General features: G+C 40.4%; 1 protein-coding gene across 5 annotated transcripts in view; it reads left to right on the top strand.

Moving 5' to 3' along the window:
* Window positions 1-21,547, top strand: part of SLC24A2 (solute carrier family 24 member 2) — a 256,795-nt gene that overhangs the window by 110,883 nt on the left and 124,365 nt on the right. For all 5 annotated transcript variants that reach the window (XM_089693969.1, XM_089693970.1, XM_089693966.1 and 2 more), the window contains one exon: window positions 20,258-20,380. In XM_089693969.1, the coding sequence (XP_089550095.1) occupies window positions 20,258-20,380 (123 nt within the window). The remainder of the gene's footprint in view (window positions 1-20,257; window positions 20,381-21,547) is intronic.

The raw sequence follows: 21,547 nt of genomic DNA, 5'->3' as shown, positions 1-21,547 counted from the left end.
AAGAAATCTCTAGTTGTGTGAACAAAATTATAAAAATCTAGTTTTGGTACAGTGTTGCATGACAGCGCAATTGTCATTCAAACTGTGAGAGTGCTTAAAGCGGAAAATTGGCCTGGGCAGGAAGAGGGTAAACAGGGCCAATACTGAAGTGGTAAAAATATTAGTAAAAATAATGCACCCCAAAACACCACACACCCTCAATCCAGGTTGTTAAAATTCATCCTTCAGGACATAAACATCCTCTGCTGCAGGGAAGACCCTCTCAAACATGACATATGCAGAAAGGGAAGCTAATACCACAAGCACATATCGGGCCACCTCCAGCCAGTGGTACATCCCTGACATCCAGTAGTGCATGGATATGATTGCATGTACATCAGCACATCTCTGAAAAACATTCACACCTACATATTAGAGATGAGCGAATCGAACCAGGCGAACCGGAATTCGAGTCGAATTTCAGGAAATATTCGATTCGCGGCGAAACCGAAATTTTGCCTACTTCGGGTGCGCGAATCGAACATTTCCCGATCAGCCGGCAAAAGTGTCCCTGCAGTGAGCTCCGCTATTTCTGACAGTTCTCTGACAGAAGGAACACATGTTTAGCGGTTGAAACATTGTATCTATTAGTTTCCATTTAGGATACAGATGTTTCAACCACTGTACATGTGAAGAAGCTGTGAGAGAACTGTCAGAAATAGAGGAACTCTGCACATACACTTTTTGCCGGCTTGGAATTATTCTTCTTTTCATCCTACTTCTTCTTCTTCTTCATCTTCATCCTCAGAAGAAGAGGATGAGGATGAGGATGAAGAAGAAGAAGAAGAAGTAGGATGAAAAGAAGAATAATTCCAAGCCGGCAAAAAGTGTATGTGCAGAGTTCCTCTATTTCTGACAGTTCTCTCACAGCTTCTTCACATGTACAGCGGTTGAAACATCTGTATCCTAAATGGAAACTAATAGATACAATTTGTATCTATTAGTTTCCATTTAGGATACAGATGTTTCAACCGCTGTACATGTGAAGAAGCTGTGAGAGAACTGTCAGAAATAGAGGAACTCTGCACATACACTTTTTGCCGGCTTGGAATTATTCTTCTTTTCATCCTACTTCTTCTTCTTCTTCTTCTTCTTCTTCATCCTCATCCTCATCCTCTTCTTCTGAGGATGAGGATGAGGATGAAGAAGAAGAAGAAGAAGTAGGATGAAAATAAGAATAATTCCAAGCCGGCAAAAAGTGTATGTGCAGAGTTCCTCTATTCTGCAGATACACTTAGAGGAGCTCTGCAGATACACTTAGAGGAGCTCTGCACATACACTTTTTGCCTGTTTGGAATTAATCTTATTTTCATCCTACTTCTTCTTCTTCTTCTTTATCCTCATCCTCAGAAGAAGAAGAAGAGGATGAAGAAGAAGAAGAAGAAGAAGTAGGATGAAAATAAGAATAATTGCAAGCCGGCAAAAAGTGTATGTGCAGAGTTCCTCTATTCTGCAGATACACTTAGAGGAGCTCTGCAGATACACTTAGAGGAGCTCTGCACATACACTTTTTGCCGGCTTGGAATTAATCTTATTTTCATCCTACTTCTTCTTCTTCTTCTTCTTCTTCATCCTCATCCTCATCCTCAGAAGAAGAAGAGGATGAGGATGAGGATGAAGAAGAAGAAGAAGAAGAAGAAGTAGGATGAAAATAAGAATAATTCCAAGCCGGCAAAAAGTGTATGTGCAGAGCTCCTCTAAGTGTATCTGCAGAGCTCCTCTAAGTGTATCTGCAGAATAGAGGAACTCTGCACATACACTTTTTGCCGGAAACCGCTGTATGGAGGGAATGTCCCAGAACTGTCATAAATAGTCTATTTCTGACAGTTCTGGGACATTCACTCCATACAGCTGTTTCAACCGCTGTATGGAGGGAATGTCATAGAACTGTCAGAAATAGACTATTAATGACAGTTCTGGGACTGTCCTTCCATACAGCGGTTGAAACATTGTATCTATTTGTTTCCATAAATGGATCCATTTATGGAAACAAATAGATACAATGTTTCAACCGCTGTATGGAAGGACAGTCCCAGAACTGTCATTAATAGTCTATTTCTGACAGTTCTATGACATTCCCTCCATACAGCGGTTGAAACAGCTGTATGGAGTGAATGTCCCAGAACTGTCAGAAATAGACTATTTATGACAGTTCTGGGACATTCACTCCATACAGCGGTTGAAACATTGTATCTATTTTTTTCCATAAATGACATTCTGCAGATACACTTAGAGGAGCGCTGCAGATACACTTTTTGCCGGCTTGGAATTATTCTTATTTTCATCCTACTTCTTCTTTTTCTTCTTATGAGGATGAGGATGAAGAAGAAGAAGTAGGATGAAAATAAGATTAATTCCAAGCCGGCAAAAAGTGTATCTGCAGCGCTCCTCTAAGTGTATTTGCAGAATGTCATTTATGGAAACAAATAGATACAATGTTTCAACCGCTGTATGGAAGGACAGTCCCAGAACTGTCATTAATAGTCTATTTCTGACAGTTCTATGACATTCCCTCCATACAGCGGTTGAAACAGCTGTATGGAGTGAATGTCCCAGAACTGTCAGAAATAGACTATTTATGACAGTTCTGGGACATTCACTCCATACAGCGGTTGAAACATTGTATCTATTTTTTTCCATAAATGACATTCTGCAGATACACTTAGAGGAGCGCTGCAGATACACTTTTTGCCGGCTTGGAATTATTCTTATTTTCATCCTACTTCTTCTTTTTCTTCTTATGAGGATGAGGATGAAGAAGAAGAAGTAGGATGAAAATAAGATTAATTCCAAGCCGGCAAAAAGTGTATCTGCAGCGCTCCTCTAAGTGTATTTGCAGAATGTCATTTATGGAAAAAAATAGATACAATGTTTCAACCGCTGTATGGAAGGACAGTCCCAGAACTGTCATAAATAGTCTATTTCTGACAGTTCTGGGACATTCACTCCATACAGCTGTTTCAACCGCTGTATGGAGGGAATGTCATAGAACTGTCAGAAATAGACTATTAATGACAGTTCTGGGACTGTCCTTCCATACAGCGGTTGAAACATTGTATGTATTTGTTTCCATAAATGGATCCATTTATGGAAACAAATACATACAATGTTTCAACCGCTGTATGGAAGGACAGTCCCAGAACTGTCATAAATAGTCTATTTCTGACAGTTCTGGGACATTCACTCCATACAGCTGTTTCAACCGCTGTATGGAGGGAATGTCATAGAACTGTCAGAAATAGACTATTAATGACAGTTCTGGGACTGTCCTTCCATACAGCGGTTGAAACATTGTATGTATTTGTTTCCATAAATGGATCCATTTATGGAAACAAATACATACAATGTTTCAACCGCTGCATGGAAGGACAGTCCCAGAACTGTCATTAATAGTCTATTTCTGACAGTTCCATGACATTCCCTCCATACAGCGGTTGAAACAGCTGTATGGAGTGAATGTCCCAGAACTGTCAGAAATAGACAGAAACTGTCACAGAACTGTCCTTCTTCTCATCCTTCTCCTTCTTCTCATTCTTCTTCTCATCCTTCTTCTCATCCTTCTCCTTCTTCTCATCCTTCTTCTCATCCTTCTTCTCATCCTTCTCCTTCTTCTCATCCTTCTCCTTCTTCTCATCCTTCTCCTTCTCCTTCTTCTCATCCTTCTCCTTCTTCTCATCCTTCTTCTCATCCTTCTCCTTCTTCTCATCCTTCTCCTTCTCCTTCTTCTCATCCTTCTCCTTCTTCTCATCCTTCTCCTTCTCCTTCTTCTCATCCTTCTCCTTCTCCTTCTTCTCATCCTTCTCCTTCTCCATCTTCTCATCCTTCTCCTTCTCCTTCTTCTCATCCTTCTCCTTCTCCTTCTTCTCATCCTTCTCCTTCTTCTCATCCTTCTCCTTCTCCTTCTTCTCATCCTTCTCCTTCTTCTCATCCTTCTCCTTCTCCTCATCCTTCTCCTTCTCCTTCTTCTCATCCTTCTCCTTCTTCTCATCCTTCTCCTTCTTCTCATCCTTCTCCTTCTTCTCATCCTTCTCCTTCTCCTCATCCTTCTCCTTCTCCTTCTTCTCATCCTTCTCCTTCTCCTTCTTCTCATCCTTCTCCTTCTTCTCATCCTTCTCCTTCTCCTTCTTCTCATCCTTCTCCTTCTTCTCATCCTTCTCCTTCTTCTCATCCTTCTCCTTCTTCTCATCCTTCTCCTTCTTCTTCTCATCCTTCTCCTTCTTCTCATCCTTCTCCTTCTTCTCATCCTTCTTCTCATCCTTCTCCTTCTTCTCATCCTTCTCCTTCTCCTTCTTCTCATCCTTCTCCTTCTTCTCATCCTTCTCCTTCTTCTCATCCTTCTCCTTCTCCATCTTCTCATCCTTCTCCTTTTCCTTCTTCTCATCCTTCTCCTTCTGCTTCTCCTTCTCCTTCTCCTTCTTCTCATCCTTCTCCTTCTCATCCTTCTCCTTCTTCTCATCCTTCTCCTTCTTCTCATCCTTCTTCTCATCCTTCTCCTTCTTCTCATCCTTCTCCTTCTTCTCATCCTTCTCCTTCTCCTTCTTCTCATCCTTCTCCTTCTTCTCATCCTTCTTCTCATCCTTCTCCTTCTTCTCATCCTTCTCCTTCTCCTTCTTCTCATCCTTCTCCTTCTCCTTCTTCTCATCCTTCTCCTTCTCCTTCTTCTCATCCTTCTCCTTCTTCTCATCCTTGTTCTCCTCATCCTTCTCCTTCTCCTTCTTCTCATCCTTCTCCTTCTCCTTCTTCTCATCCTTCTCCTTCTCCTTCTTCTCATCCTTCTCCTTCTCATCCTTCTCTTTCTTCTCATCCTTCTCCTTCTTCTCATCCTTCTCCTTCTTCTCATCCTTCTTCTCCTCATCCTTCTCCTTCTTCTCATCCTTCTCCTTCTTCTCATCCTTCTCCTTCTCATCCTTCTCCTTCTCCTTCTTCTCATCCTTCTCCTTCTCCTTCTTCTCATCCTTCTCCTTCTCCTTCTTCTCATCCTTCTCCTTCTTCTCATCCTTCTCCTTCTCCTTCTCCTTCTCCTTCTCTTTCCTCATCTCCAAGGGCATTTAAATTAAAGGTACAGTGTTCTGCACTAATTTAAAGGCTCTCTGAAGCCTAGAAACCCTTTTTATAAGTCATCTTCGTAGCGAAGAAATTCGCATCGAATCGAATTTCACACTGGAATTCGCCGAATCAGCCGAATCGAATTTTTGAGAAATTCGCTCATCTCTACTACATATGTTCTGTCCTTCCAAAAAACAAAAACAGTGATCCACCACAAATACCAGCAACCTCCCAAAACAAAGGCTGACAGCTAGTGAAAAGAAACATTTAAAGCTTAGATTTCTGTTACCAAGTATTGAGAGGGTGTGATCTTCTAGTTACTGACTATAAGAAACACAGCCACATTCAGAAACAATATTTGGTAATAAAGAGGAAGGATGGACAGCCTATGGGTTTAGGATTATGCACTACATTTTTCTGCATCTGCCTGCTCTTCCCCCTGACCATAGGATTTACTCCCTCCATTTGCTGCTGCTTGATCCCCCCCACTGTGTTGTGAAGGACCTAGGTTTTCCTCCTGCAGCTATGCCTCCCATCTGGGGATTCTGCTATCATCAGCAAATGTGGCAAAGAGATCATATCTTCAAATGTTGGGCCCCCACTGGGATGGTGGCAATAGATCTGCTGATCTGAATCAGGAAGGGGTGAAACATCCCCCCATTCAAGCCTCCTCAAATTTTCTCTTTCTCCTCCATGTCTGACCCACAACACTTCTTCTCCTCCCAGAACCACAACAATTATTCTCCTTACTGCCAACACTACTCTTCCTCACCCCCAGAATCCCAGTCCTCCTCTTCCTCCTAAATACCAGCACCCCACCCCACCTTGTATTCTTCCTCTGACTGCTGCAGCCTCATGGCATTCCACATGCTGGTGGAGGGCAGGTATAATTTTGTATACAAAATCATGGCAGCTGGCACTGGCACTGGAACTGGCACTGACTGAGTACCTGACACTAAGGCGTAGCACAGGCTACAAACTCACATAAGCAGGGAATTAGGCAAAGCTGGCGTAAGGATGCTGGGCATTGGGGAGATTTGGGGAAACCTTTTTCTTCTGCTTTAGCAGCAGGACTGCTGAGGTCTGTATACTGGACCTAGGGCTAGTAGTGAAAAGACTCTGCTGACTTCTTATAGCCAGCTGGTGGGCAATATTGGGGTTATCTAAAGAGGAGAAGAAGAAAAATGGTGTATTAATAACACTAGAAAAATTAATGGCTGCTCTGCACCCCTGAGGAGGAGATGGAAAAGGGCACATGAGAAGCGCTAAAAAAGTGGCTGTCTTGCACCCCTGAGGAGGGAGAAAAACAAGAAGAAACCTCAGAAGAGGTATGGCAGTATTAGAGGAGACAGGTGTCTGCTATGTGCTCTTGAGGAGAAGGAAAAGCGTGTGTGAGCAGAACTATAAAATGTGGCTGCTCTGCACCCTTAAGGAGGAAAAAGGTGCATGTGCAGCAGTAGAAAGGGAAGTGGCTGCACTGCACCATTGAGGAGGGTGGAGGAAAAGGGCAGATTAGCAACATTTAAAATGTGGCTGCTATCTTCCCTTGAGGAAGATGAGGAAGAAATGGGTGCATTAGCCGCACTATTAAATTAAAGTGACTGCTATGCATCCTTGAGAAGGAGATGGAAGAGGATGCATTAGTAGCACTTGCAAGCGACTGCTCTGCGTCTGAGAGAATTAAGATGGGGCCATGTTGTAGCCATTGCACTACTTCCTGCACAATTTACCACTGGTGAAGGGAAAAAACAGCTCTCTTAGAACCTTACAATCTACTCTACCTCTCTCATGAGTGCAAGATTTCAGAAAGAGATCTGCCCTTTTCCCTGACCATGGGATTTCCCACCTCTGTTTGCTGCTGTCTGCTCTTTCATTGTTGGGCATTATTTAATGGCAGGCAGCCTATGGCTGTATGATTTCCCCTGAAACACCATGTGGCACAATTTCAGTGACGGAGAACTAGAATAGGCCAGTAGAGACAGCAGCAGCTGGTAATTGCGGCCGCATGGTAGCTTTTAGCCTGGGACATTGCACATGTGCTAGGGTGCTTGGAAGGACTTCTGGTTTCGAGGAGTTGGAAGATGAGGCCAGTGAGGAAGAGGGAGTAAAAGTGATTGCATTGTCATTACCGGAGAATTCTGCAATGAGGTTCAAGCCTTAACTTGACCTTCCTCAGAGTTGTCTCATGAGTCATGACTCTCTTCCCTGCTTGAGGTAATGTATCCTAAGCCTCTGACACCCCTTGTGAGACTCCCTTCCATGTCATCAGAGGTCGAAGATGTTGTAGCAGATGTGGAAGAAGAATGTTGGGGAGGGGGGAGATTCAGAAAGTGAGGAACAAGAAGGAAGATTAGAAGGAGGAGTGCACTTTGCTGGCAAGTTGTCTCATACAGTCTCTGCTCTCACTGAGTTTTGTGGTGCAGAGTCACATGTTTCTTCATACGTATAATACTCATACGTATAATACTTCAAACGTATAATGCAGGAAAAGGCTGAAGATGACAATGGTGTTGTTGGCAGCAGATATATTAAAAAAATAACTTTTTATTTGCTGCCTAGTCAAGTTCTTGTGTACTGTCCTGATGCTACCAAATATTTACCTGAAGTCTATATTTTGAATATTTTGGGAGTAATTGTGTTTACTGAGATTGGAGGGGGATCAGGGAATGTGGCGTTGTGTTTCTGAAGTGTTGAATTGGTGTTTTATACCCCGTTCTAGGAACTCTAAATAAACTCAAATCTTGTGCAAAAACTACACTATATTGCCAAAAATATTGGGACACACCTCAAATTCATTGGATTTAGGTGTATCAATAACCTCCATGGCTACAGGTGTATAAAAGCAAGCACCTAGGCGTGCAGACTGCTTCTACAAACATTTGTGAAAGAATGGGTTGCTCTCAGGAGCTCAGTGAATTCAAGTCCATCCATGAAATTTCCTTGCTACTAAACATTCCACGCTCAACTGTTAGTGGTACTATACCAAAGTGGAAAAAACTGGGAAAAACAGCAACTCAGCCATGAAGTGGTAGGTCTAGTAAAATGACAGAGTGGGGTCACCGCATGCTGAAGCGCACAGTGAGCAGAAGTTGCCAACTGCAGAGTTAATAGCTAAAGACCTCCAAACTACATGTGGCCTTCAGATTAGCACAACAACAATGCATAGAGAGCTTCATGGAATGGGTTTCCAAAGCCGAGCAGCTGCATCCAAGCCTTACATCACCAGGTGCAATGCAAAGCGTCGGATGCAGTAGTGTAAAGCATCCCACCACTGGACTCTAGAGCAGTGGAGACGTGTTCCCTGGAGTGATGAATCATGCTTCTCTGTTTGGAAATCTGATGGACGTGTCTGGGTATCATGTACCTGGTGTTAGAGGCCAATGGAGAGAGGGCTTCCCTTGCCACTAAGTTCCAGACTCCCCTTGATATGGGACAGAAGGAGTCAGGCCCAAAGTAGCATGGGTCGCCTGTAGGAGTGCTTGTCAGAGGTTAGCCAAGCCGGGGTCAGATCAGGAGAGCAGGTGAGAATATCTAGTAGCCAAGCCAGGGTCAGATCAGGAGTCAGGCAGAGAAGACAGGTCCAGGAACAAGCCAAATCGGTAACAGCAGATCACAGGAGCAAGGAAACACGGACAAAGGTACTGGGGATCCAGAGATCAACCAGCAATTTGAGGGAATGATGGGCTTCCTTATAAAGGCCATCTGCCGCCAAACTGAGCTAATGCAAGCGTAACTATGCGCCAGTGCTCGCGTCCGTGCACCAACGCGCATAATTTTTGCCAGCGTGCATTTCTGTTGCCATGCAAGGTACTGGCAGGAATGCCAGGTCTCTGAGTATCTCTGCTGTGGACAGAGCCCTGACACTAGGTTTGCTAGGAGAACTGTACTTTCCCGACTGCATTGTGCCAAGTGTAATGCTTTGTGGAGGGGGGATTATGGTGTGGGGTTGTTTTTCAGGGGTTGGGCTTGGTCCCTTAGTTCCAGTGAAGGGAACTCTTAAGGCGTCAGCATACCAAGACATTTTGAACTATTTAAAGCTCCCAACCTCGTAGGAACAGTTTGGGAGCTGTTCCAACATGACTGTGCGCCTGTGCACAAAGTAAGGTCCATAAAGACATGGATGAGTGAGTTTGGGATGGAAGAACTTGACTGGCCTGCACAGAGTCCTGACCTCAACCCAGTAGAACACCTTTGGGAGGAATACAAGCTGGGCCTTCTCGTCAGTGCCTAACCTCACAATGTGCTTCTGGAAGAATGGTCAAACATTCCCATAGACACACTCCTAAACCTTGTGGACAGCCTTCCCAGAACAGTTGAAGCTGTTATAGCTGCAAAGGGTGGGCCAACTAAATATTGAACCTTACAGACTAAGACTGGGATGCCATTAAAGTTCATGTGTGTGTAAAGGTAGGTGTCCCAATACTTTTGGCAATATAGTGTAAAAAAAACTATATTACCTGAAGCGTATTTACTGTTGTGAATGAGCAATAATAAATATGACCGGCTGCAGCTCTGACAGGGTTCTCAACCCTCAAAGACTAAAGGTAACTGTAAAACCATTGCCTAGTCAAAGTGAATAATATCAAATATAAATATAAACATAAACACACTTATAATTAGTCCATATCCATGTGCTTCATCATTATGTCATGCAAATAAACAATGGGGCAGTCTTAACAGTGCTGTGCACAGTGCTGTGCACTATTTTTTAAAATAAAGTGAAGACTTTCAGTGCTGTGCTCCCCACCAGTGATCCCACTTACTCACCGACAGCTGTGGACTCTTAGCAGAGTAGTACAGTGTCACCATAGTGACAGTGTACTGTTCAGGTGGGGGATGTGCGTTTTTTTTTGCACACTGCTTATTACAGTCTCAATGAATGTAGTAAGCAATCAGTTTATTCTCTCAGCCAATGTCCATTTATATGCAAATGACAGATGGGGGGCCATTAACGTGCCAACTCTATCTAGCTAAATATGTAATTTCAATTATTTTTTTTGTTCCATGTGACCCAGTGTTGCATTAAAAGGACTACCCTCTCCTGCTGTTCATTATTTCTTAATTTTTTCTTTTATGTATTCATACATGCCTCCCATGGATGTGCCCAGCCACCCATGATATGTTTTGACAATATCTTGGCTGTTAGCATTGAAAATCGCCATAACATATTTTCAAGAATTGCATCTCCCATGGACTTCAGTAGAGATACATTTTAAGTTCAGAACCCCCTATGAACTGACCAAGGTACATTTGCTCATCCTTAACATCAGCTGCACAGGGAGCACATTGGTTTTAATATGTTATCTTCAATTGTATATTGAGCTGTTTGCCTGGACTTACTTAGTTATATTGACCCTTTTTTAGCTTACAATATATCCAGTGAGAGAAGAGGTAGTTTACGCATCTCTCCTGCGGTTCATGTGTTCTGCCTCCCTTCTGTTCCAGCACTTTATCTTATATCATTAACTTTGCATTCAACACTTCTGGGAGTGGCAGATGCCTGTGTCCTCCATTGTGCGATGTGGTTCTATCCTCCTAGCCCTACCTATTAAACTCAGCTCAGACAAAGCCAAAGATTGGATTAAGAGTCTCAATAAAACTGTATTGAAAAAGTAAATTTAAATATTCAGATACATTTTGGTATATGTTTGGCAAGGTTTACTATTTTGCTGTGAATCCTTGGTGGAAACAATGTTTCTCATGGAAAAGAAGATAGAGTTGAAATATTTTGGTGCAGAGAGAGAAAACAAATTATTGATAACAGCACAACAATTTTATTTATCGCACAGAACTATGAACAGAAAAACATCTGCAAGATAGAATAACTTTCTTCGTGAAACAATGTCTGGATGATTCCAGGAGATGCATTTCACAGAGACTGCTTAGTCTACTGTAAAGTTTAGATTTCTAGTCATATCAGATTGTATATTTTTTATTATACGTAGCATAAGAACTTAGTTATTTGAGATTTGGTTTCAAAGACAGACAACCTTGTTTCCTTTATAAATGTGCTGCATGTTTGCCCATGCATGCAAAACATTAGTACTCTGATGGTTTAAAGCTTAAAGCGGAGTTCCACCCTTTTTTTAATGTCCCTCTGTTAACACTGTTCCTGTGGTGTCCAGCATGATAATCATATATTTTTTTAATATTGTAAATACCTTTAAATTATATGCAAAGACTGCGGTTCTGGTCCCGGCTGCCTAGGCAATGACGTATGAAGGCAATTCGCAAAGTCTCCTGGGATGTCTGGTCATTTATCCCAGGAGTCCTTTGGATTCCTAGTTGCTGACTATCGCTTTTAATTCAAAACCTGAAATTGCGCCGAGCAGTGTCATTACTGCGCAGGCGCGAGATCCAGTGGTGCATGCTGGGATAGCCAGCAGCAGCAACTCCAGGAAATATAGACTTGCAGGCTTCAGATGCCCACATCCATCGTGGCGCATGCCTGCTTCCAAGATCAAGGTAAACTTTTACTTATTTAAAACAAATTAGAAGGCTATACCAAAGAAACAATTGAGTACTGTCCGTGATACTTTTTTTATTTGCACTAACATACAATTTTGAGGACAAGCTTTCGAGGTATGTCCCCTTCTTCAAAGTCCAAGCAGTACTATTACAAATCACAAAGTTTAAGCAGAATGTTAGAAGGGATTGAGAAGAAAAAAAAAAAAAAGGCTACAGATAAGATACATCAAGAGCGAGGGGGGGAGGGGGGGGGGGAATACTACACTCACACAGAGGGGGTCAAGCTTCAGCTAATAGATAGTCATAAAGCTGTCGGATAATGGTTGAGGAATTCCATGTCCAAGTTAAGGCCGTTATCTTTTGTGTCAAATAGAATTATCATTCTTAGTTCAAATGTTTTTCTTTCCTGTATAGATTTGAATTTTCCTTTCAGAACCAAGACATTGAGGTCTTCCATATTGTGGCCTGGTTGTGTGAAATGGTTTCCCACAGGTGTGCAAAGGTCACCTTCTTTATGTTCCTTGATGGTATGTCTGTGCAGATTCATCCTTGTTTGCAACTTCTGTCCTGTTTCACCAACATAAGATCCTTTGCTACATTTTCTGCACTGGATAAGGTACACAACATTACTGGAAGTGCAGCTGTATGATCCGGAAATATTGAAGATCCCTTTTGAGTGTCTGACACTTTTTGTATGTTAGTGCAAATAAAAAAAGTATCACGGACAGTACTCAATTGTTTCTGTCGCAAGTGCACTAATACGGCTACAATCACCTCAAGGCTATACCAAATAACTTTATCTATTTATTAATGTTAAAGAATAAACAGTGCTGGGTCAGCTTTTAAAATAAATTTGTTATGGGGACTGGAACTTTAACTTCATGCAGGTATTAAAAAAAACAGTGCAATACAGTAATGTTTTATTTATTTTAAATGCACCCAGTACAAATGCCTGAATTTGACTTGATTTCAGATTCTTGTAATCCTCTATATAACACACTGGGAGAGGGAAGGGCAGAATTAGGAAACAACCAGTAGTGCTGCATGCAAATACACAGACAGGCATATGCTGATAGGAGGAGAGAGCAGTCTGCTGAGCTCTATAGACTGCTACTGCTCCCTCAGTGGGTGGCCAAATTGTGTTACATAACTCCAGCAAAGGAAAGTCTGGTCACCAGGCTGGCAATGCTGTTTGACTTGTGTAAATCTCAGGACTGGATTGGCGGAAATATAAATAATTTGGCAGATGAAATAGCCCTATTATATAGATTGAAGCTGTGCATTTTTAGCTATTTTCACTGAATTCTGATCTCAGTTTTACCTACACAAAGCTTTTAGGTGAAGTCCTTCTGTTAACCTCTTTAATAGGAAGTAAGTAGATTGTGTGATTAAGACTTTTTTGAATTTGGAGACTGGTTTACAGTAAAGATTATATCATAGCGACCTTCCCTTTTGCACAACCGGTTTATGTAAATCAACCTTATAATCTTTGGGGGGGGGGGTTGTACAATAGACTGCTTAGCAATTTTACAGCTTATCTGCCTTCCATTCAAATGTGCAGAACTTCCTTCATTGATTGTGTGAATAAGACTTTTTTGAATTTGGAGACTGGTTTACATTAAAGATTATATCATAGAGACCTTCCCTTTTGCAGGTTTATGTGAATCAACTGTACAATCTTTTCGGGGGTTTTTTGTACCATAAACTGCCTAACAATTTTACAGCTTATCTGCCTTTCATTCAAATGTGCAGAACTTCCTTTATTGAATAAAATTTACAAAAACCTTAGATTTTATTCACTACAAAACAAGCATTTTAAAATGTGTTCTTATTTCTGCACACCCTAGTTCTAGTGAGAATAATATACTCTACTAGTTTAGGCAGTACATGCATAACTGTGCCTATTGAAGACAATTAGATGCAATCAATATTGCAATAGGTCTTAGCAATCTGTTAAACTTCAGTTTATGAGTCAGATTGGTTTTAATATGACTTCTGATTAATTAATTGATTGATTGATTGATACGGTTGCTGTAGCTTACACATAAATACATTACCATTCCTTAATAAATAAGCTAAAATGCCTGATGTGAAAGTTGCTATAGGTGATGGGTACCAACTGTACCTAAATTATGTGGGCAGTAATCAGTTTTGTTTTGTAAGACAGCCAAGGGGAAAGTTCAAAATGTCCAGGGCAACAAGCTGAAAAACAACCCTGCTGTAAACAGTGTCAACTTACTACAAATTACTTCATTTGATACAAACCATAGATGCAGTATGGTCCATTATATACAATACAGTTGCAAGAAAAAGTATGTGAACCCCTTGGGATTACGTGGAGTTTTGTATGAATTGGGCATAAAATGTGCTCTGAACATCATCTAAGTCACAACAATAGAAGAACACAGTCTGCTGAACATAATACTACACAAACATTAGATGTTGCCATGGTTTAATTGCACATGACTTGTAAACATTCACAGTGCAGGGAGGAAAAAGTATGTGAACCTTTGGACTTAATAACTGGTTGACCCTCCTTTGGCAGCAATAACCTCAACCAAACGTTTCCTGTAGTTGCAGATCAGACCTGCACAACGATCTGGAGTAATTTTGGACCACTCCTCTTCACAAAACTGTTTCAGTGTAGCAATATTCTTGGGATGTCTGGTGTGAATCGCTCTCTTAAGGTCATGCCACAGCATTTCAATCGGGTTGAGGTCAGGACTCTGACTGGGCCACTCCAGAAGGCGTATTCTGTGCTGTTGCAGCCATTGTTTTGTTGAATTACTTGTATGCTTTGGGTCATTGTCCTGTTGCATCACCCATCCTCTGCAGAGCTTCAGTTGGCGGACAGATGGTCGTACGTTTTCCTGCAAACTGTCTTGATAAACTCTGGAATTCATTTTCCCATCAATGACAACAATCCGTCCAGGCCCTGAGGCAGCAAAGCAGCCCCAAACTATGATACTCCCTCCGCCATGTTTTACAGTGGGGATGAGGTTTTGATGTTGGTGTGCTGTGCCTTTTTTTCTCCGCACATAGTGTTGTGTGTTCTTCCCAAACAACTCAATCTTGGTTTCATCTGTCCACAGTATATTTTGCCAGTAGTGCTGTGGAACATCCAGGTGCTCTTTTGCAAATTTCAAACGTGCTGCAATATTCTTTTTGGACAGCAATGGCTTCCTCCGTGGTGTCATCCCATGTACTCCATTCTTGTTTAATGTTTTCCTTATTGTAGATGTGTCAACAAAAATGTTAGCATGTGCCAGAGATTTCTGTAGGTCTTTAGCTGACACTCTGGGATTCTTCTTTACCTCATGCAGCATTCTGCGCTGTGCTCTTGCAGTCATTTTTACAGGACGACCATGCCTAGGGAGAGTAGCAACAGTGCTAAACTTTCTCCATTTGTAGACAGTCTGTCTTACCGTGGACACATGAACATCAAGGCTTTTGGAGATACTTTTGTAACCCTTTCCAGCTTTATGCAAGTCAACAATTCTTGATCGTAGGTCTTCTGAGAGCTCTTTTCTGCGAGGCATGGTTCACATCAGAAAGTGCTTCTTGAAACCAGTAAACCCAAAACAGGTGTGTGTTTTTTAAGGGCAGGACAGCTGTCAGCAACACATCCAATATCATCACACTGATTGGAGTCAAGGTTGGCTCACTCCTGGCTCCAATTAGCTCTGGGAGAAGTCATTAAGCTAGGGCCTCACATACTTTTTCCTCCCTGCACTGTGAATGTTTACATTTTATGTGCAATTAAACCATGGCAACATCTAGTGTTTGTGTAGTATTATGTTCAGCAGACTGTGTTCTTCTATTGTTGTGACTTAGATGATGTTCAGAGCACATTTTATGCCCAATTCATGCAAAACTCCATGTAATCCCAAGGGGTTCACATACTTTTTCTTGCAACTGTATGTTGGTTTCCATTAACTATTCCACTACAACAAGCAATGAGGAAAGTTAGTCCCTTTCTCAAAACAATGTTGCAGTAGTGCAAAAAAGACACATAAAGAGTAAGTATAAAACTGTGAGATTTTGAGACTCAATACATTTATAAATGCCCCTTGTACAGTTTAATTAAGTTTGTAATGTGCTTCTTCATTTTCCAAACATGCTTTTGGACAGGTAGATTGGGATTCTTTAGTACAGTGTTTCCTAAACCCCTCCTTAAGTCAGACTAACCATTTTTACTTGTCCCATGAGAGGGCTAAACCACATTGCAGAGACACTAATATTTTCCCCTGTGTATATGCACACCTCAAAACATACAGGCTTGGGAACTACAATTCTAGTTTTGTAAGTGTGTCCCCTGTCTCAAAATTAGCTTAACAGGTTTAAGGGGCAACAGTTGTTCTGCTCTTGTTTTCTTGTTTCCTGAAACGAACGGAGCAAATGCTGTGAAAGCTTGCATGTGTTCTGTGTAGGGCCATTTTCAAAGGCCCAGTGGTCTGCTTTAGTTCAGCTTTAAATGGCTAATAAAGTGATGCATTTGGCTCAGGTTGCTACCCATGAGTGACTGTAGTAAATCTCCAAAAGCCTGATAATGATGCATACAGCAAGGAGCTGAGGGCTTGAAGAGTGAACATATATGATATCGACCTGCGTTTTTGTAAGACTCTGTGGATATCTACAATGTTATATTTGTGTTACATCTAGTAAACAGAAGCTGTCATTATATTTGTGTTTGTTTTAACCTTCACATTTGGGTGAGTAAAAAGTAGTTTTACCCATGACAAGTACTTTATTATTATTATTATACAGGATTTGTATAGCGCCAACAGTTTGCTCAGCAATTTACAATATAACGGGGGTACTTAGTACTTAGGCGATTGGTATACTATTGGTGGGATCAGCACCCTTGAAGGGATCTGTGGAGGAACTAGCATTCATATTCATCATCAAGAACTACTGGCACAGAGACTCAGCTATTACCTTGAGACTGAGATTTATGCCATGACAGTACAAAATAATACTCAGTGAAGTGAAGAGTTTAAATGTGATTGAAACTTGTACTTGTAGAGTTACTTCTTACACTAGATAAAAATTTATTTACATTTGCATATTCTTTAACATTTGTTCCTTTGCTTGACCTTGCATCAATGACTGGGATGAATAAAATACATCTCTCTTCTACTTTCACCATTCACTTGTTCTTGCTGTGTGCTTAGAACTGGACAATTATATGATCGACAGGAAACCTTTACTGAGCTTCCCCTGGGCTATAGATATTTGTGTTTGCACAGTTAATTTATCTGTATAAAATACATTTAATATTCATTCATAAATAACAAGATAATGAAACAAACATACAGTCTGTCCAAGAAGTTTTGCACCCTAAGCCTAGGTCTATGTGACATCTTTCCATGCTGTAACATTTGTATGTCAGTTTGTCCATATGCCAAATATAATTGATTTCTCCTGTAATGAGACAAATAGAAACTGTTTAGGGATTCGTGATTAGGATTTTCCTTTATTAGTCTTCCTGCGCTGAAAAATAAAAAATAGGCAGGCAAACAAATTACAAAGTTATTCAGTTTTACAATGCACAAGTTTGACTAGTTCCACTTATACTTTTATTTTATACTCCACATAAATGTGAGGCAGCATAAAGAATTATATTTTTTACTGAAACTTTGTGAGGCAAGCCAAATGAATGTTAGCATTCTTATAACAGCATAAATATATAGTAAATGCAAGTTATAATGTATTAGCTACTGGCATGTCTTTATCTCATTTAAAACTGAGCACAATGAACAGCATTTCAATGTGAAGAAAAAGGAGATTTAGAATAATCAAAGTCATTTTTATGCATCATTTTAGTGTGCTAGGCATGGGTGTGAAAAATCTAGTAACAACTTTGATTCATTTTTGTACTAGAAGGAAAGAACTGGTAAAAAAAAGTGATTAGTAAGGTCAAGTTGGCGATAGATTGAGGCAATACAAATCCAAAGATGGACCTTCAGTTTATGTATCCTCCAAAACAATATAACATTTTAAAACTGAATTCTAGACTATTAGAAGTCACCAGGAAAAGAACATTCCAAAAAAGCATTACAGTGGATGGTTTGGATAGAATAAAGCAGAGTTGGAGTTAAGGTTTTGAATTGTAGAGTTTTATTGCTGTGGAAATGTCTGCACTGTGGAAATATCACCTAATTTCCTGGGAAGATTTCCCCATCAAGGACACAGACAACAATAAAGGTGACCAAAACTCTCGGCCTTCTTCACTTTACCAACAAAATATATTGTTATTGTCTTTTTATTTATAGGCAATATATCATCTCTATTATATCACCACCTCCACCTATTTCTTAGTGACTCAGGTCACTGGGAGAGTAAGTGAGAGAGTTCCTTATATATGGATCAACAGACAGCAATGAAAACCTGACAAATGCATGCAACTAGGCCTAGATGCCAAGTTGGTATCTAATATTTTAGCTCTGTACCCATCTCCCTCGTTCTGAATCCATGTGAATAGTTCTTTGTCACCTAGGTTTCCCATCAATAATGGTTTGAGTCATAGCTGCTACCTCTCTCTCCTTCCCTGTGTTCTAATGTTGGAAAGCTTGTCAGTAGCCCAGAGACTGAATCCAAATATCTCTCTTTTATTATATGTAACCAAGCCACACACACAGATACCTTCAATAGTCAGAGAGTTTCAATGATTTGGAAATCTTAGTAACTTCAAGGTCAACTATTCTAAATCTAAATTTCTAACCATTTTGCTCCCTTCTCAATTCACCCAGTTACTTTAGTCTAACTTCCCCTTCAAATTCTGCTCTTTGTCCTTGAAGCATCTTGGGATACATATACTTTCAGATCTCTCTCAATTATATTCTCTCAACGATATGCCCCTCCTTCAAAGAACCATCTCAGATCTAAATGGTTATGACTGAAAAATGCTTTCTAGACTAGATAGAATAAATATGCTTAAAATGAACGTCACACCCTTGCTTCCTGTACCCCTTTCAAAAAATCCCCATCTATGCCTCCACTTCATTCTTAAGAAAGCTGCTAAGGGTCTTTACAAATATATGGGGCACAAAATATTTCCCCATGCAATGCATAGGTGTTCATTTGGGGCATGGAAAAAAGTATCTCTTTGCAGACTTGCTATGAAACTAAAAGCAAGTCAAGGCATTCCTGATCTGTCAGGGACCCTTTTGGGACTCCTGATAACAAACTTCTGGTTCTTGAATCAACTATTTTCTTCTTTTCTTCATTCTATATCCAACAGACAGGGGTTAACGTCCCACCTTATGTGTTTTCAGAACTTACTACTCTGCAACTCCTGCTAGAGCACTCTGTTTCCAAAATATATTCTATTCTATCAGCTCCCTCACATTCCAACCTCCCTGCTTACAAAATCCCCTGGGAGAGGGAACTGGATAACCAAATCAAATTTGAGGACTGAAATAAATCGTTTGTGCTCTCACATAAACGTTCTTTAGTCAGCAAAGCTCAAGAAAAGAACTTTAAAATATTTACCTGTTGTTATAGATGTCCAGCCATTTTGCATTGTTTCATTTATCTTTTTTCTATTGTTTGTTGGCATTGTGAAGGCCCCAGTGGAAATATGACTCAACATCTGGTGGGACTTACCCGCTATTGAAAGCTTCTAGAAATCTATTTAAACTATTTTCCCTAAAGCTACAGGAACAACGATCCCACAAATTCCAAAAGTTACCATGTTATTTATAACTACTGGCTTTAAATTTTGCCAGAAAAGACATCCTGCAAGCCGTCCATCTTTTCCTCTGCCCTTCCCCAAACTGTCACTCCAACTTTCCTCTTACACTCTTTAACCCTACCTACTCTTAACACTTTCTGTAGAGTTTCCCATATTGCCTTTCCCTTCTGTTGCATATTCTATGGCCAGCACTAGATGATCCTTTAATGAGACAAGTTGGCAAATCACCAATGATAGTTATGCTGGTGATAGATATTGAGAACAGAAAACATGCTACTACTAAACAGCTGAAGTACATCTACTTTGACCTGCTTTATGTTCTTGTTTCTGCATGTGCCTGCACTACCTTGTTTCTGTATCCCTTTGTATACTATTTTCCATATTGATCACTGCTATGTGACTAATGTAAATGCTTTGATTGTTTCTCTTGTATTGTCTTTAAATATAAACCTCATAACCTAAGACTGAACTAAAACCTGACAAATGCTCAAAGTAAACCTGTCATGAGGAAAAATAGTTGCCATTGTTGATCTTCTTTTATAAATGTTAGTTATCTGTCTATTATCCTAGCCCACTGAATCATTTATGAATCACTGATGTGGAACAAGTTTGCAGATCAAGAAATAAACAACATTTAAAACTGCTTATCTGTATACTGCACATATTGTAGGTTAATCGTTCAACGTATTGAAGTTCAGCATGACAGCCAGGCAACTACTATTTTCAGAGAGGTTACCAATGGCAGCCACCACGTTTTTCTAATGACGAGTTTAGCTTAAAGAAGCCTTGATTGCAGATTTGCATATTAGTCCTTTACTCAGACCAAAGGTAACACTTTATGGACATGTTTGGTCTATACTGAAATTGCCCACACTGTTGTGACTATGAAAATTGTTCTTTAGACAATGTACTTATTTTTCCTGTTCTTTACATTGACTAAGAGTTCTTGTTAGGTTACTGCATAAACACCTTACGATTAGTGACTGTGTTATCTGATGTTTGCTACAGGAACACAGAGAGCAGCCAAACATCCTAGTTCTTCAAGAAGAGCCAGGGACTCCACAGGAGCATGAAGGAGTAGCCATGGATGTTCGACATGGAGATGTAAATGAAACTGCAGGGTTAAAAGAGGTAAGAGATATCCCGCCCCTGTGTTTAAACGTTACGCAGTAATAAAGTAATGTGGTATTATGAGTTAGCTTGGACATGGCTGTCATCAGCTTTAGGGTTGGTCACTTGAGGTACAGCATTTAAACTTTCAGTTTAAACCAGGAACACTCAGATGGAGGTTTGGTTTTATCTGTGTATGACTCCCAGTTAATGACCCCCTTTGGCTGCAGCAGGTCAATACCAAAATATGTTTTTTAATTTTTATTTTTATAGTGCTTTTTCTCACTAGGGACTCAAAGTGCCTAGGAGGTGAGGCAGCCATCTTAGGTGCATTCAGTTGAGGCAATTAGTTGGCATGTCTTTGAAGTGTGGGAGAAAACCAGAGCACCCAGAAGGAATCCATCCACAGACACATGGAGAACACGCAAACTCCATGCAGATAGTGCCCTACTCGGGATTCGAACTGAGGTCCCTAGTACCAAAACAAGGTATACAGTAGATATGGAATGATAGGTGATATTTGAAAAAATGTTCAGAACTTGTTCAGATTATCCCATGTGTTGCAAGAGGACACAAAACACAGAGAGTCAACAAAATCTAGAATACAAACAAGATTAGAACTTGAATGCCAGCAGTAATCATAGAAAGTCAGCACAAAGAAAGAGAAATAAGCTGTTTTACATAGGCACAGTTGTTGGTGCTTACCTCTGCTGAAAAGTTAATTTACACCTGTAGTGTAGATAAAGTAAGAAGAAGTTTAGAGCTCCATTCACATTTTTCATGAGGTACAGTTGCATTGTGATGCATTGTAAACATGTTTTACATATATTACCATTTATCCCTATAGAAGATGTGCTTTGCTGCAAAATGCACCAAAGATTTGTATATTTGAATGTAGTCTTAAGTGCTCACCTAGCCAAGAACACACATCTGCTCACAGAAACAAGGCTAGCTCAGAGAAAAGGGGACCTTTGGCTGTCTGGAACAGGAGAATAGGGACCAATAGTTTGCTTTTGTGTGAAATAATTATAAATGAAGAAAGAATGCCCATTTCTATTTTTGTCTTCTCAATTTATAGTCCCCTTTTATTAATGTCATTTCAGTTTATTCTTGATGTACTTTTTTTCTCTATATTTCAACATTCACATTATGTCATGATGCTTTTCTGCTACCTTGGTAATCAGATGC

The sequence above is a fragment of the Staurois parvus genome, unplaced genomic scaffold (assembly GCF_062004578.1).
Source record: "Staurois parvus isolate SC_StPar_1 unplaced genomic scaffold, SC_StPar_1.0 ptg000644l, whole genome shotgun sequence".
NCBI lineage: Eukaryota > Metazoa > Chordata > Amphibia > Anura > Ranidae > Staurois > Staurois parvus.
This window is presented reverse-complemented; position numbering and strand designations above follow the sequence as displayed.